The 17,549-nt window shown below is 40.9% G+C and overlaps 1 protein-coding gene across 1 annotated transcript; it reads right to left on the bottom strand.

The window, feature by feature from the left end:
• Positions 1-15,017: 15,017 nt before the first annotated feature.
• Positions 15,018-16,058, bottom strand: MAGEB17 (MAGE family member B17). The gene has a single exon (XM_036440062.1). The coding sequence runs from the start codon at positions 16,035-16,037 to the stop codon at positions 15,018-15,020; it is 1,020 nt and encodes a 339-aa protein (XP_036295955.1). The 5' UTR covers positions 16,038-16,058.
• Between the last annotated feature and the right edge of the window lie 1,491 nt (positions 16,059-17,549).

The following is a 17,549-nucleotide window of genomic DNA, read 5'->3' as shown; positions in this document are numbered from 1 at the left end:
TCAAGATAAAAAGGCTGAAGAGGAGGCTGAGGCCAAGGTAAAAGGAAGGTTGAAGGTCCCCTCTACTATGCAATGGAGAGGCAAGTTATAAAGGGCCTCCAAAGCCAGATGTGTATTCTGAGACCCATCCTAAGCAGTCTTCTGCATTTTCCAATACCACACTTAGCTACCATCGCTGCTATGACACAGATTCGTCTGCACCCCCCTTACTGATCATTGTCAATATGAGCCATTGGGTGAACTTTGACCTGTTGCATTTTATTTTATTTTTATTTATTTAAAATATTTTATTGACTTTTTACAGAGAGGAAGGGAGAGGAATAGAGAGTTAGAAACATCGATGAGAGAGAATCATCAATCGAGCTGCCTCTTGCACACACCCTACTGGGGATGTGCCCGCAATCAAGGTATGTGCCCTTGACCAGAATCGAACCCGGGACCCTTCAGTCCACAGGCTGATGCTATATCCACTGAGCCAAACCAGTTTTGGCTGACCTTTTGCATTTTAGGTTTCAGCTTACATTGATGTGAGTTTTGATTAATTAATCTCTTTTCATTAGACCATAGGCCTGGGCACATCACCTTTTGGGTTGTTCCAGGTACAGTACAGGTGGAATTATTTCCATGTTATGAGGACATGGAGAACTAAGGAAAGGAAAACATTGTATCTGTGTTTTCCACTGCAATGTAGAAAGATCTTTGGAAGGCCTAAGCCCACTGTTAGCATCTTTGAGATATTTTGTCTTTCCCTATGAGGTCTACATGCAGGAGAGGTGTGTATGGGGACTTTTTCGACTTATTCATCCAAGAGGTGAAACTAAAAAATATTGGATTAAGGGAAAGAAAACTACAAAACCCCTAATGGCCAGAAGTTGGCTTAGAAATAACTATCAGCTAATTCTTGGTGCTTCTAGGAGCGAGCCTGGTACTCACAGTGGGTCCACTGTGCTCTCCTGTTGAACATAAGCAATCTCACAAAACCCCAACACCAGACAAGCCCACTCTGAGATCCTCATGCACCAAGAAAAAACCAAGACCATCTTGTAATCATGTCGGAACACAGATAAAAACATGAACATTGTTCAAACCACAAAAATGCCCAAATGTGTCCTTATCCTGGTAATATAAGTGACTGCTGCTGCTTTGTCAATTACAGCTTTGGCATCATGCTAGTCTTCCCTCCTCTAGATAAAATTTATTAAGATACCAAGTCATAGAATTATCCCCATTTACTGACAGCTTCTAATCCTGAATAAATTCCTACTTCCCGAGCTTTCCCCTAAATCACCTAAGATAAGTCCAAATACTATAAGTCATTTCTAACACTCCATTATTGAGATGCCCTATGGTTCTCCTTCATGTACATTCAGTCCCATTGTAATAAGTCAATAAATCCAACTTTGACTATAATTGTATTTCTGGTGATCATTAGCTGGAGGCATTAAGAGAAGTATAAAGAAATTGAGTGAAATTGCTATGAATACCAAGAAAAATTACACCTAGAGTATAATTTGCATATAGGTCATTACCAAAAATCAATTCTGTGCCACTTAATGAGACTTCTTGTATCTCAATCATTTTTTAGCCTGATCTCTTTGCTACTAGAAGCAAAAGCAAACAAACCAAACTTGTCTATCCCACATAGAAACCTTGTGCAGACTGTGTGTCTGTTTTAGATAAAGATGCCCAGTGGAGAAGGGTGAGGTGCCAATTTTCAGTGGGTCTGAGAGCATAGACCTCTTTGTAAGAAGCTGGAGGACAACTAAAGCACCCCTGTGGTGATCACCATAATGGAAGAAAGTGTACCAGACAGCCAGAATGAGATTGAGTCCTGGAACCCATCCTGATTGTTGACACAAGAAGGAAATGTCATCTGTGCCTGAACCCTTGCCCAGACATACAAAGTCAGTTTTCTACAGACTCTTGGTGAACAGCAATGTTCCCAATGCTCTAAGTCAGTGGTTCTTAACCTTCCTAATGCTGCGACCCTTTAATATAATTCCTCCTGTTGTGGTGACCCCCAACCATAAAATTATTTTGGTTGCTACTTCATTACTGTAATTTTGCTACTGTTATGAATTGTAATGTAAATATCTGTGTTTTCCAATGATCTTAGGCTCTACAGCAGGGGTTCTCAAGGTTATTATGATTCATAACAGTAGCAAAATTACAGTTATGAAGTAGCAACAAAAATAATTTTATGGTTGGGGGTCACCACAACATGAGGAACTGTATTAAAGGGTCCCGGCATTAAAAAGGTTGAGAACCACTGCTCTAAATAGTTTTGCTAAGACATTGTCCTTTTGACAGGACATTTATAGTTAAAACAGCTATGTGATAGTTAAAAATCAGGTTGTGGAGTCAGAAACACCTAGTTTTAAATCCTAGTTCCATCACTTACAAGTTGATATTGGGAAAGTTCCTTAATATTTTGTGCTTTAGTTTCTACATCTGAGTAACTGAGACAATATAACTGTACCTTCTTTATAAGGTTTTGTATTAAAAGGGTTTGCATTGTGCTTGGTACATGGTAAGCTTTCAATGAATGGTAGTCATTGTTTATATTATTAGTCTATATTTGGAAACACAATGCTGTTACCTATTCTTAGTATTTGAATTTTTTGGGGGGGAGAGTTTTATATAGATGTCATATATACTTATATAGTTACATGTGTACATACTATCGCAAATGCATATGTGTCCATATCTAGCCATAGATAAACACTGGCCTGCATGGGAGTTTTCATGGATACTATACTTAGCTGGGTAAATGCTATTAAATTACAGGGCCCAGGTTAGCTCAGGGATGAATAGAAACCTGTGAATTTCTAAAAGTGACTTTGTAAATTTCCAAATTTAGTGATGATAAATTTTATTTGGATTTTCCCAAGATTTTTCTTAAGTTTAGGTAGTTGCTTCCTTAAAGGATTTGACAGCCTCTCTTGTTATTTTGCATTTCCCACTATTTCCTGGATCAGAAGTAATCATGGCTGCCAATACCAGCCCTCCCCAACAGTGCCCTGGCCATAGGGACACCAAAGAGCCATAATGAATAGTTATTTAACTATTGTTAATTATTGCCTCTTTAAGAGGGGCTATTTTAAAGAAATCCCAATAGACCATAACTTGGAAGTCCAAAAAGTAATAATGTTTTTCACTGAAAATCGCTTAGATGCCCTAGCTAGTGTTACTGTAAGCATTTGTCTCTCAGCGTAACCATTATGGCTTGTCTCAGTTTCGGTTCTTACAAGGATATTTCTTGGATCACATGATCTCACACATTTAAATGAGCATTGTCCTGTCGACCAAAAGGTCGCCAATTCAATTCTCAGTCAGGGCACAAGCTGAGGTTGCAGGTTCAATCCCCAAGGGGCAACCAATCTATATTTCTCTCCCTCTCCCTTCCTCTCTTTCTAAAATCAATTTTAAAAATAGCTTAGACCTTCGTTAGATTATCATGCTTTTTCAAAGGGAAAAAGCCAAGGGAAAAGTGTGATGGATGATGTCAGAGTCCAAAAAGACAGTGACTTTAAACAATTGTGGTTAAAATAAATTGCACGTGTGAATTTGACAAAAGTATATGACTATATGAATCATTGCTAGGGGCCCTTCCAGGGCCTTGGAAGGAACCATTGCAAGAATGGGACCCAAAAGCTTAAGCTTCTTTTGTCATGCCATCTCTGACCGCCAATTCCTAAGCATGAGAGAGTTTCAGTTGTTGTCAATTGTTGATCCAAAGGAATGATTCTCTAGTGACACAGGTTGGGGAGAGAACACTGTTAGGATACCTTTGCTAGGTCTTAGACATGGTCAATGTCTGTCTTATTAGCACTGAATCCCCAGGGCCAGCATGATGCTTTTCACAGAAGAGGTGCTCCGTAAACTTGTGTGGCAATAAGGAAGGAAACTATGAATTCCACTTCCAGGAAGACAAGGATGGTTAATTACAACGACTTATTGACTAAGGAATAAATGATACTGGAAATGGGCATAGCACTAACATTAACAAAGACCTTTTTGTATATAACAGGTTTGCAAACCACAGCATGTGGGGAGGTGGGTCAAATCTAGCTTGCCACTTAATTTTTCTATTGTAAATGAAGTTTTATTGGGATACAGCCATGCTCAATTCTTTACCTATTGTCTAGATTAGACTGTTTTCTTGCTACAACAGCAGAAGTGAATAGTTATAATAAAGACCATGGTCCAACCTGGCTGGTATGACTCAGTGATTGAGCATCAACCTATGAACCAGGAGGTCATGGGTTCGATTCCCGATAAGGGCACATGCCTAGGTTGTGGGCTCGATCCCCAGAGTGGGGTGTGCAAGAGGCAGGTGATCAACAATTCTCTCATCACTGATGTTTCTATCTCTCTCTGCCTCTCCCTTCCCCTCTGAAACCAATTAAAAAAAGATCCTGGCCCATAAAACTTAAGGTGTCTACCATCTGACCTTTTATAAGAAAAGTTTGAGTAGTGACATATATTTTGATTTTAAGATTCCTTTAATTGCTGTGAGGGAAGTCAACTCAGGTATCATTATTTGCACTTGACAGATGAAAGAAAATCCGAGATTTGGCAAGCTTAAATATCATTGTCTGGTTGGTGTATATTATAGCAAGTAAAGCTGAACCTAATTTTTTTTTAATTTTATTGATAATGGTATCACATAATTGTCTTCATACCCCCATTCCCATCCCAAACCCCTCCCCACGTATGCCCCCACCCCCCTGTTGACCATGGCCACTGGCTAGGCCCATATGCATGCACACAAGTCCTTTGGTTGATCTCTCCCCCTTACCCCCACCCTCCCCTACTTTCCCTCTGAGGTTTGAGAGTCTGATTACTGCTTCTCTTTCTCTGGGTCTGTTTTTGTTCATCAGTTTATGTTGTTCATTATTTCCTCTAGATGTGTGAGATCATGTGATCCAAGAAATATCCTTGTAAGAACCTAAACTGAGACAAGCCATAATGGTTACGCTGAGAGGCAAATGAATCAGTCTGTAGTGAGTTCCTTTTTGGGCCAACTGAACCTAATTGTTGGTACCAATTCAGGCACACCACAGATAAAGGCTGCTACACTACTTGTAAACAAGGCCTTGTTATGAAACTTTAGACATGGAAAGTTTCTCTCAGATAAGCTCAGTAAATGGAACAAGCCTCAATGTCTCCACTAAGACTGCGGGGCAGGTGGCGTAGTAGCTCCATACATCCCTTAGGCCTTACTACTTAATCTACTCAGCTAACTTCCAACTGCCAGGATCTCCACTTGAAGGGTGTTGTCACTCTGCTTACATTTAGTACAGGCTGGGATTTCCAGGAAAGAATACCTGCCAGGGGCAGCCAATGATTGATTGATAAGAGTTAGTGTGTAAATACTCCAGCTCCCCTGACCCTTTGTTTAAATAGCATGAGGTATGAGTTTTATACCGATTCTTAGAGTCATCCTGTTGTCATATGCTCTAGTTGCCCACAATGGAAGCTGGCTTGATAATCCACCTTGGCTGCCTTCTCTTCCTTTTCACATTTCCCTACTCTTACCAGCATTATCTATATTTCCCAAATAAACTACCACTTGCTCTTCTATCTTCCTCTAAGATTCTGCTTCTGGGGAAACCCAAGCAGAAACAGGTTTGGTTAAATGGGAGCAAATATTTGGTCTCATACAGATATCTGACTGTGCTGTTTCAAAGGGAGAAGATCAGGCATTAGGATGGGTTTAATCTCTTGTGGTTCATTCTGTTAACTCAACCCCTAGTTTACTGATGTAGGGCTCACTTTCCTTGAAGTCACTGGGCCTGGTATAACCCCACCTGCCAAGTGGGGAGGGATGTGTGCGTCAGCCAACACATACACGGCTGCTGTTGAAGTGGAAAATAGCGTAATATCATCAATCAATGTCTCACACATGCTCTCAGCCGAAGGGCAATTAGTGTTACTCAGGATAAAAACTAATATAAGGCTGCGGATGAATGGGTTATTGAAGAGACTATCAAATCAGCCTGGCTGCAAGAAGTGACCAGAGGCAGTGGGAGTGCCCAGCAACAGCTAGTGTAGGGCAGTCTTAGGCTTGGAAGGGGTCATCCCACAGTTGGGAAGATTAGTCACTTTTACTACTTCCTGTTTTCTGGATTATCTCCCCAACAGACTCAGGAAATAAGGTTGTGACCATGTTCTCTTTTAAAAGCAAGAAAATTGAATCCTTTCAATGTAATCATAATATTTTTAGCAAGCTTGTTCCTTTTATGTCTGCCTTTGTCTCTCTCACACTGTCCATGTTTCTCTCTTCTTCCTTTTATGGACTCTTTCTCCCCTAAACCCTGCATCCCTATTTCTGCTTCTATCTCTCATACTTTCCTCACCTTCCTCCCTTCCCATGCCTATCTCTCTACCTTGGTTTTCTATCTGCTTCTCTCCTAGATTCATAATTATTCTTTCTCCCTCTCCCTCTCCCTCTCCCTCTCCTCACTCTCCCTCTCCCTCTCCCTCTCCCTCTCCCTCTCCCTCTCCCTCTACCTCTCCCTCTCCCTCTCCCTCTTCCTCTCCCTCTTCCTCTCCCTCTCCGTTCTTCCTCCCTCTCCCTCTTCCTCTCCCTTCTTTCTCTCCCTCTCCCTCTCCCTTTTTCTCTCTCTTTCTCCCTCTCCCTCCCCCCCCTCTCCCTCTCCTTTTTCCTCATTCCTCTCTTCCTCCCCCTCTTTTTCCCCCTCCCTCCCCCCCCTCTCTCCCTCTCCCTCTCTCTCTTCCTGTTTAAAAGCCTGACACCTGAAGTTCCCCATCTGGATAAATGGTCTAATTCTCTGTCTTTATCAAAGTTCCGGTGTACATGCTAAACATTACTCAGGCAATGGGGTAGCACAAAGTTCAGCCATCTTTTTGAAATAGGTGCCTAGAGAGGCAGGAATAAAAATAGCAAAGGGTGAAAGCAGCTGTCAAAAGCTGCTGTTCACTGCCACCTGGGGCTGTGGTTTATTGGCTGTGGTTCATAGGTGGGTCTGGTCTGTGTGGAGAGAGAGGACATAGCCATCACACCAGAAGGGAGCCAAGAAGTACACAGGATGGATCTCTGATATCATCACAAGACTGAGACTCAGAAACTCCAAATAACCCCATTCCGTATCATCAGCCGGAAAAGAGAAGTACTAAAAACCTGTTGAAAAGCAGGATGAGGAGAAAAAGAGAATTCCCTTTTATAGTCTCCAAATAATCTTGCAAACTAAAATCCCAAAGAAAGTGAATAAATTGTGCGCTAAGAAAGACAGTTGACAAAAATAATCAATCAAAACAGGAGCTCACTCAAGATGAAATTGAGTTAATAGAACAGCTTAAAAAAGACTTGGTCATAAGTATGCCTAAGATAATAGGTTAAAAAATACATTTTCATAAAGTGAACAGGAAATTATCAAACAAAACAGACTTAAAAAGAATAAGAGTAGGTAGATATAAAAGGAACCAAATAGAAAACTTAGAATGAAAAATATAGTTACTGGAATTAAAGGTAAGATCCTCCATAGATAGCATAAAATGAAATCTAGGCACATTTGAATAGAGAATTTGTGAATTAGAAAACAGTCTTGAATAATTCATCCAGAATATAGCACATAGATACTGATACCAACTACAAAAGAACAGTTGTCATGGAGAAAGATTGAGAAATATATAGACATAATGAAAGTCCCATGAGAGAAAAAAAGAGGGTGAAGCTGAAAAAAGCAATATTTAAGGAAATATTGATTTAAAAAACTTCCATAACTGGAGAAAATTCACTTTGAGGCTGAGAAGAATAAATAAAATTATACCCACCTTAAGATACATTGTTGGAATGAATAACAGCAAGAATAACCAAATATAATGTAACAATTAGAAAGAGAAAACTTCTCATTAACAAAAACAGTTGCAAGCTTACAATGGGATAATATATTCCAGCTCAAAACACATGTGCATATAAATTCTCATTCAAGAATGAGGAAAAAATAAAAATATTTTCAGATTTATAGAGGCTGAATTTATGATTCCCAGACCCTTGCTGAAAGAAATATTAAAGCATATACTTTGGCAAGAAGAGACATGAACACAGAGGGTATGCTTAAGATATGTGAAGTAACAATGAACAAATAAATTGATAAAATATGTCAGTAAATCCAATTAATGACTGAAAAAAGTAATCATTTTTTATAAACAATAATGAAACTAAATCTCAAAGCAACAGTAAAATAATGGGGACTGTTCAATGCATAAAGCATGTAAAAATCTTTACCTTAGGGAGGATAATAAGTAAAATGGAATAACTTTGGCTTAGAAAATGTTATACTTAAATTTATAAAAGTTGATGGGTGACATATAGAGTATATTAAAGGATAAGTCCAAATAAAAAATAATATAAATAAATTTGAATGAGTTAAATTCACCCAGTAAAAGACATAGACTATTAGGTTGATTTAAAAACAAAAACCAAATCTGCTATTTTTAATTTATAAGAAAATCTCCTAAAACAAAACTACACTTAAAGGCATGAAATAAACTCGAAAATACATCAGATTAAGGTTAATCACTAAAGAATTGAGTAGTAATAGCAATATGTAAAGTAAAACTTAATGTTAAAGCATTGCTAAAAATAGAAACATTATACTAATGGTAAAAATCTACCAGAAATAATAGAAGGGAAAGATAAAGAAACTCCTTACTCTGATAAATAAAGATCTATTAAAAAATCTACAAAAACATCACATCTATTAACTTTTATTATTGTAAATGTGATTAATAAGATTGTGTATAAAATACACATATGAATTAAAAATATGTGCAAATCAAAGAATAGACTTTTTAAAAAATATGTTTTTATTGATTTCAGAGAGGAAGGAAGAGATAGATGAGAGAGAATCATTGATTGGCTGCCTCCTGCATGGCCCCTGCTTGAGGATTGAGTCCACAACTCAGGCATGTGCCCTGTCCAGGAATCAAGCCATGACCTCCTGGTTCATAGGTCGTTGCTCAACCATTGAGCCACACCAGCCAGGCAGTATCATGTATATTTTAAGTGCCTTGATTTTGTTTCATTGAGAAAAGGAACTCAGAGGCACAAGAAAGAAGTTCATTTAGGAGACAAACTTGAAATTCAGAGTATATTACTGAAATCAAGATAAATAAGAGGTTAGCATAAAATAAATAGCATTAATAGACATAGGCCTTTGTTAGAAAGTAATGAATTATTTCACACATGGAGAAGCAGCGTTTCCTTCAGGACTGATAGGAGTTATCAAATTGATCAGATACTTATTCTCTGCAAAGTGGTTAATACTCAAAATACCTTTATTAAATCTTATTTTAGGTTTCACAGACTTTGTAAGGTATTTAGGTTTTTAACTTATTTTTTTCTTTGTATTAATAGGTAGTTCCCCATTCTCTGGAATCCATTGGTATAAACTGAGTGACCAGATTATTATGATCGCTCAACATATAATAATCTGGCCACTCAGTGTATATCCTATATAATAAAAGGCTAATATGCTAATTTCCCCCTCTACCAGGAATTTGACCAGCAGGCAGGCTGGCCAACCGCCCATGTCCCCTCCCCCAGGCCAGGCTGGCCGGACCCCACTCATGCACGAATTCATGCACTGGGCCTCTAATACACACACACACACACACACACACACACACACACTGAGTGGCCAGATTATTATGTGTTCAGAGATCATAATAATCTGGCCACTCAGTGTATATGTTCCATGGGGGTCAGGGTTTTTTGTTTTGTTTTGATTTGAATGTTTTGTTTTCTAATGTTTCCCCATTATCTAAAATAGAAATCAATAATATTTTTCTCAAAAAGTCCTAAAGTATTATCTTTAATATATCTTCTGACTGTTTATTGTTTATTTATATGAGAGGTATTATTTTCTGTATATTGATTTTATAAGTGTGTTAAAATTCCCTATTATTTGCCAAAACCGGTTTGGCTCAGTGGTAGAGCGTCGGTCTGCAGACTGAAAGGTCCCAGGTTCGATTCTGGTCAGTGGCATGTGCGTTGGTTGCGGGCACATCCCCGGTGGGGGATATTTATCTCTCATCGATGTTTCTAGCTCTCTATCTCTCTCCCTTCCTTTCTGTAAAAATCAATAAAATATATTTTTTTAAAAATTACCTATTATTTGTAAGTTTTTTAGTCATTCTGTTGGATTTTCTTTTTTCTTTTAATTGGGGTGACATTGGTTCTATTGCGTTTTCTAGGAAAAATATCATTTTATCTATGAGTAATAACTTTGCCTCCTCCTTCCCAATCTTTATGCCTTTTGATTTATTTCTCTAGTTTAATTATTTTTGTTTAAAAAAATAAAAAATATGAATATAATAAAGCTATCCTTGTCTTGTCCTTGTTTTAATGGGAATGCTTCTAGCATTTTCTCATAAATCATAACACTGACTTTTTTGTTATGTCCTATCATGATAAGGAAACAAATCAATCAATTCCTATTTTATTAACAGCTCATTTAAAATCACGATTAGATGTTGGGTTTACCAAATACCTTCCCTGATTTTATAGAAAGCATTATCTGTCCTTTGATTTTGTTAAACGTCCAATTTCCAGCTTGCTTGGTCTTCCAAATAAGTTTTACAGTTCCATACTTATAAGGTGGAATCAGCCATAGTCTTTAAGGAATTAGCTTCCAGACCCACTGTTGTGATAATCATAGTTTTAGCAAACCCCTAAACATGCTGCCCATGGCCTCTTGTATCGATATTTCCCGTAATTCCTTTTCCTGTGTGCTTCCAGGTTGGGGTTAGCCACAAGAGAAAGTTGCATGAAATTAAAAGTTTAGAACTTAAGCAGCAGCTCTGTTTAGCAGCCGTATGCGCAACTCAGTTATTGGAGTTCCAGGAAGGCTGTCCCTGACCCTCTGGCTCACCTTGTCAGCAGAGGGCAGTACCTGGACACAAAGCTCCTTCAATTGCTGACAGGTTCTCTCCTTAGAGTTCTGTGGCACCAGCGCCAGTGCAGTGCCATGGCAAAGCCAGCTTTTCCTGAAGATTACCCTTGGCATTGAGGCTGGAATATGAGACATGTGCAGGCTCTGGCGTGTGTTTGCTTTCATCATATGCCCAGCTCACCTCCAATTGCCTTAACGCTCAATATAGAATTAGTGACTTTTCCACTTTTATGGGGAACAAAAAGGACTGAAAATTGGGACATTTTCCCTTATACCTAACTAAGTTGCACTGTGTGCATGTCCCCAAAGACAGTGTATGTGTACAGCAATGAATAAAATGTGTACTACTTAAATACTAGTATTTCTGTGAAAAGTTTCTCTTAGCCCAGAGGCGGTGCCAGCTTGCTGTAGTGATTTCACTTTTACATTAGAGAGGCATCTACCAATTAGACTCTCTCCTCACAGCAATAGCATTGCATTTGGTTCATTTTGCAGCCCATATTTTCTGCCACCTATACTCCCTGAGGAATTCCTCCTCTCATGGTTAAAACCTTCTGGGTTCAGTTCCCAGCATGTCTTAAACTTCAGCACTATGCACACTTGGGGCCAATAATTCCTTGTTATGGGGAACTGTTTGGTAGCATCGAGTAGATCCCGCTAGCACTCCCCATCCTGAGTTGTGACAATGAAAACATTGCCAAATGTACCCTGGAAGGCGGGGGGGGGGGGGGGGGGGGGGGGGCATCAGCCTTGGTTGAGAACCACTGAGCATTGTGATTCAGACACACTTGGATATGGGTTTGGGGGAGAAGAAATATCACAAGTGGAGACTGTAAGTTACGGTGGGAACAATCTGAATACTATTGATAATTAACATTATTTGGGAAAGAGAATAAAGCAGCAATAAGGATTCCTTAGGGGCCCCTATGCCAAGTCATTGCTACTGAGAAAGGCAAAGATGGATTGGGGTGCCATCTTTTCTTAAGTACTAAATACATATGATTCTCTCTGTTTCTTTGTTTTGGCTTCCTCAGGGGAACAAATAAATTGAGGCTGAGGGTTACTAATTATGTTCACTGACTACATGATAGACTTTACAATAGAAAAGTAACCAGTTTCAAAGTAATTATGCAAAACCAATATTGCTTTTGGACTTTGGTTTCCAGAAATAGGACAAAGATTCCAGATTGACCCTCCTGTTGCAAACAACCTATGGAAAAGCCATCAATCTCAGTAAACAGGGAAATATAAACTACAACCCCAACGAGACATCACTACACATCAAATGAACTGGACAAAAATTAAAAAGCGGAAAAGTACCAAATGTTGGTGAAAGACATAGATCAACATTCTCTCACTGGGATGAAGATTAGTACCACCACTTGGGAAAGAATTAGATATCACCCAGTAAAGTTGAACATAGGGCCGAAACCGGTTTGACTCAGTGGATAAAGCGTTGGTCTGCGGACTGAAAGGTCCCGGGTTCAATTCCGGTTAAGGGCATGTACATTGGTTGCGGGCACATCCCCGGTGGCGGGTGTGCAAGCAGCAGCTGGTCGATGTTTCTCTCTCATCGACATTTCTAGCTCTCTATCCCTCTCCCTTCCTCACTGTAAAAAATAAAAAAAATATATTTTTTAAAAAAGTTGAACATAGGGCCCACTTTTGGGCTCCTGCTTATACATTAAAAGCTTCCTGGGAAATGTTATATTATTGCAAACTCAAGAAGTTTTCCTGCTGCACATCTTGCAGATAGGATTGCTGTCCCAGGAATGATGCCAGATGGGGAAGCTATAGTTCAAGGCAAGAGAAAAAGTTAACTCATCTCTTCCTTCTCTTCACCAACCAGGTGTAGCCTCGTACATAACTTTGGTTCTAACAGATTGATTTTTTCTACAGGACAGAGATGGAGACCACGATTTTGTGAGTTCCTCTCTTTTCAGGTGATCTGACATTGCACATGTAGGTGACAAGTATTGTCATCAAATATTTTTCTCTGTCTTCCTTTATACCACCATTTATTTTGATATTTTCACTGTTCTGGCTGTGTATTCCAAACAAATAGTTGGTGCAGAGCCCTCTTTTTATTGCCTGAGAAACATCCCAAGTAGTAAAAGGGCATATGAATTATGACACAGTGTCTGCGTCAGGCTGGGGTAGCGTGGGCTCTAAATGCGTACAGACCACAGCTTTAGTACTGGCTCTGCCACTCACCAGCCACGTGAACTCAGGCACATTAGCAGAGTCCATGACCTTAAGGTTCTTCATGGGTGAAGCAAGTTTGCTAGGTCCTGACTTTGAGGACTTGCGGGTGTGTGGAATGCATGTTGCAAATAGCACAGAGTCTGGCAGATATTGAGATTAAGAAAAAAAAAAAAAAGGTAGTTATTACCACCATTATTTTGACATCAGAAGATACCAGGTACCACACTGGAATTTTCTTTTTCTAATTGAGGGTGGGCCAGAGAACATGCAATGTTCTAAGACTAACCCCCCCCCCCCCCAATCAGCTGCTTAGTAAATAAAACTAATTAATATTCTCCATTATGATCAGCCATTTGATGTGGGCATGAGGTAGACTTCCCCAGTTAAATGCACTGTGAAGCTGCTAAAGGTATGCAAAGGACCAACCACCTTCTTCCCCCACAGCTGCCCCCCCCCTTTTTTAACGCATTTCCATTTTCATTCATTCCACCACCACCACCAAAGATCTAGACCTCGCTTAGAGTTTGCCATATCTCATAGAAGAGTGTCATACTTGGGTTCCCTTTTAATGGAATGGTCTAGGTCCCCCTCCCTCCCACCCCTTAAATCCAGGCCCGGACAAAATGGGCCAACCCAGTGACTGCTGAATATCACCCTTATTTTCAGAAACTCTGGACACAAAGTACACAAAACACACAGCGCACTGTGTCCATCTGCACGGGGAACAGAGCACAGGAGTCCTAATCCTGCCCTGAGTGAGTGAGGATTTCTCTTGGGTTCACCACGTCCCTGAAGAACCGTGAAGACCAGTTTTCTAGTACAGGCATCGTTTCTCCACTCAGACCCACCATCTGAGAGAACTGAGAGCATGGCCCTTCTCACCATTTTAACCATCTCATCTAACCTCTGCAGCCAAAGCTAAAATTCCCCCCATGGAGGACTGGCAGTTTTCTACCTTCCCAGCCTGCCTTGTATTGGGGCGTTGATGCTGGACTGCTCTTGTCTGGAGCCTCCTCCCTCCTCATCCCTTCTGCTCATTGTCCTTCAGGGCTGAGTGTGGATCACATCATGCTCCTTACATGGCAGCTCCCCCTGGGCTCTCCAATGTTATTGGCAGGGACTAAGCCTTCTTTGTCCACACATCCCCAGAACTAGCATGGTGCCTTCCAAAGAGCAGACACTCCATAAACGTTTGGGGAACAAAAGAGACAGTGCCCAAGATTTCTCATTTATGATGTTTTAATTTCTCCCACACTCTTGACTAAATTAAACAGTACAGGTATATGTCTCTTTTAATTTCACCAGAAGAATAAAAGAAATGAGGACAATGAATTAAACACCTTTTACTTCTATGTTTCACTATATCATGACCCCAGCTATGTAACGGCGGGGTTCTTTCACATTTTAAAGAAAATGCCTATCCAATGCTCAGTGTTCTGGTACTGGATCACAATAAAAGATGCCAGGATTTTTCAAAATACAAAACTATTACTCTCAAACAGCAATACATGTGTGAGCCATGTGATTCTAACCTTAGGTTAGGAATGCTCAATTAATATTTGACAAAGGAGGCACGAATATACAATGGAGTCAAGACAGTTTCTTCAATAAATGGTGTTGGGAAAATTGGACAGACACATGCAAAAGAATGAAACTAGATCACCAACTTACACCATTCACAAAAATAAACTCAAAATGGATACAGGAATCTAAATAAGCCCTTTTAAAGGGAACGCATTGGAAAAACAAGGGAAGGTAAATCCGTACGTTACTGAAGAAAACAGAACACAAAGGCCACACTGTGCTCTCTCGAGCTTTTCCTTTCCCCCGCTACTTAGGAGATTGACAGCCCTTTTCAACTTCAAGGTGAAGACTCTGCCTCGGACTTCATTAGCGCTGCTGGCAAGAGCCGCTGGGGGTGGCTCTGGAGTGGGCCTTCGCTGCTGCTTTGACTCGGACTCTCTCTTCATCTTCTCTCAAAGCCTCCTTATACTGGGCCTGGAAGGTGCTGGGGGTTGTATTATTGATTTTAGCCCAAAACTCTAAGACTTTCATCTTGCTGGTTTCTGCGTAGGCTTTGGAGCCCCACAGGAATTCGTAGCGTGGAGGATCACTGTGGGGCACCTGACGGTACTCCAGGAACTTCTGCTGCACCAAATCTACGGTGATGAGCTTCCAGGGCTCTCCGAAGATGAAGTGCCTCTTCCCAGCGTAGACCCCCATCGTATTCAGGAATTCCCACATCTCTTCTTCGGTGGCGCGATTGCCATTCAGGAAGATCACGCTCAGGAGAGGCATCAGGAGGCCATTCTTGGGGAGGCTCCTGCCACCATCACTCGGATTCTTGTCGTTGTGAAGATCCATTTGGCTGACGAGAATATAACGGTGACGGCTGGGGTCAACTTCTTTCAGGTCGAGGCCAAAGGTCAGCTCCATGCGCTCAGAGGCTCTCTGGAGGATCTCGGGAAAGTGAGCCTTATACTTCTTGTTGATGACCTTCAGCATTTCCTCCTTTGTGATGGGCTCTTTCACTTCATACTTGTACAGCAGCGCCTTCACTAACATGCCTACTTTACAGGCCATAAGATCTTCCCAATCACTCCCTGAGGAGGGCGGGGCCTGGGAGGAACTTGACCTTTCCTTCCTTTGGCTCTTGGCACCTTCACCGGAACTGGCACAGGAAACGGTTGCAGCCGGAGAATTGGAGGCCGGGGTGCTCTGAGACTGCTCAGGAGTGCCTGCAGCAGGGGAGCTGGGAGGACTATCCTCCGCCATAAGCGAGGGGGATGAGGGAGACTCTTCTTCCCCTGCTGCGGTGGTGTGAGCAATCCCAGCACCCTGGTCTTCACCCTGGGCCTGGCGGTGGCGTTTCTCACGGGCCCGATGCTTACTCTTCTTACCACGAGGCATGGCTGTGGTTAGGGACAGAAGGCAGGAGCGTGACAGAAAGATACGTCACACAGTCACCTGGAGGAGGAGGATAAGAGGGTGTGAGCACCTTCCACAGGGAGAAGCCCCGGTGGCTTTACGAATGCCCCTCTGGAATAGTCTGTGGAAAGGTGTGGTAAGGAACGGAAAGCTCTCTCTAGCGGGAACATAGTGAGTGAGGCAGAAAGTGCAGGAAGAGAAATGAGGCTGGAGGGGGGGTCACTGGGGACCAAACCAGGAGGGATTCTGGGTAAGTTCTATTAAAGAATTTTGAGTTTGCTCTAAGCGCTAAGGATACTTGAGAACCAGAAGAAATTGTGAGCAGGACATCCTATAAAGATTGGAGAATTAGGGAAATGAATCAGGTGACTGTCATTACAAACCTGGCAATGGACAGTTTTGTTTTTTTTTTTTTAACAATTACGTATTTTTTTATATATATTTTATTGATTTTTTACAGAGAGGAAGGGAGAGAGATAGAAAGTTAGAAACATCGATGAGAAAGAAACATTGATCAGCTGCCTCTTGCACACCCCCTACCGGGGATGTGCCCACAACCAAGGTACAAGCCCTTGACCGGAATCGAACCTGGGACCTTTCAGTCTGCAGGCCGACGCTCTATCCACTAAGCCAAACCCGTTTTGGCCAATGGACAGTTTTTGATCAGCAAAGTGGAGTGTCAGTGGCATTTCTCCTGGGAGGTAGGACTTTGAGATCATTAGGGGGAGGGGGAAACCCATTCACAATGACATTTGGGAAAACTGAGCAAATGATAGCATCATCTAAGAATTGAAAAGAGCAACAGAGAATTACCTAGGTGATGTGTATAATTTACAGAAAATTATGAAAACAGCAAAAGACCACTAATAATAATAATAATAATAATAATAATAATAATAATGGCCCTAGCTGGTTAGGCTTGGTGGATAGAGTGTTGGGCCTGTGGACTGAAGGGTTCTGGGTTGATTCTGGTCAAGGGCACAGGCCTGGTTGCAGGCTGATCCCCAGGAGGGGGTGTGCAGGAGTCAGCCAATCAATGATTCTCTTATTATTGATGTTTCTAACTCTCTCTGCTTCTCCCTTCCTCTCTGAAATCAATAAAAAATATATTTTTTTAAAAAAAGGAAGAATGTAAGGGGCAGACTTGTATGCATGCATATAAGCATAACCAATGGACAGAGACAGCAGGGGGGTGAGGGCATGTACGGGAGTGGGGTTAGAGGCATTGGGGGGATAGAGGCACATATGTAATACCTTAATCAATAAAAAAAAACGGGGGGGAGGGCATGTATGGGAATGGGGGGCAATGGAAAAATATGTACACATATAATACCTTAATTAAAAAAATAAAATTAAATTAAAAAACAAAAAAAGCAAAAAGAAAGAAAATGAACGTTGCAGGGGGCGGGGGCGAGTTAGGAGTCAATGGGGAAAAGGGAAAATCTATAACCCTTTCAACAATAAAGATACATTTTTAAAAGTTAAAAAAAAAGG

The sequence above is a fragment of the Pipistrellus kuhlii genome, unplaced genomic scaffold (genome assembly GCF_014108245.1).
Source record: "Pipistrellus kuhlii isolate mPipKuh1 unplaced genomic scaffold, mPipKuh1.p scaffold_m20_p_16, whole genome shotgun sequence".
NCBI lineage: Eukaryota > Metazoa > Chordata > Mammalia > Chiroptera > Vespertilionidae > Pipistrellus > Pipistrellus kuhlii.
Note: the sequence above shows the minus strand (reverse complement) of the source record. Positions and strands in the feature narration are given on the sequence as shown.

What these genes read in the sequence shown, in the direction of transcription:
- MAGEB17 (XM_036440062.1), bottom strand. Translation starts at nt 16,037, where the DNA reads ATGCCTCGTGGTAAGAAGAGTAAGCATCGGGCCCGTGAGAAACGCCAC.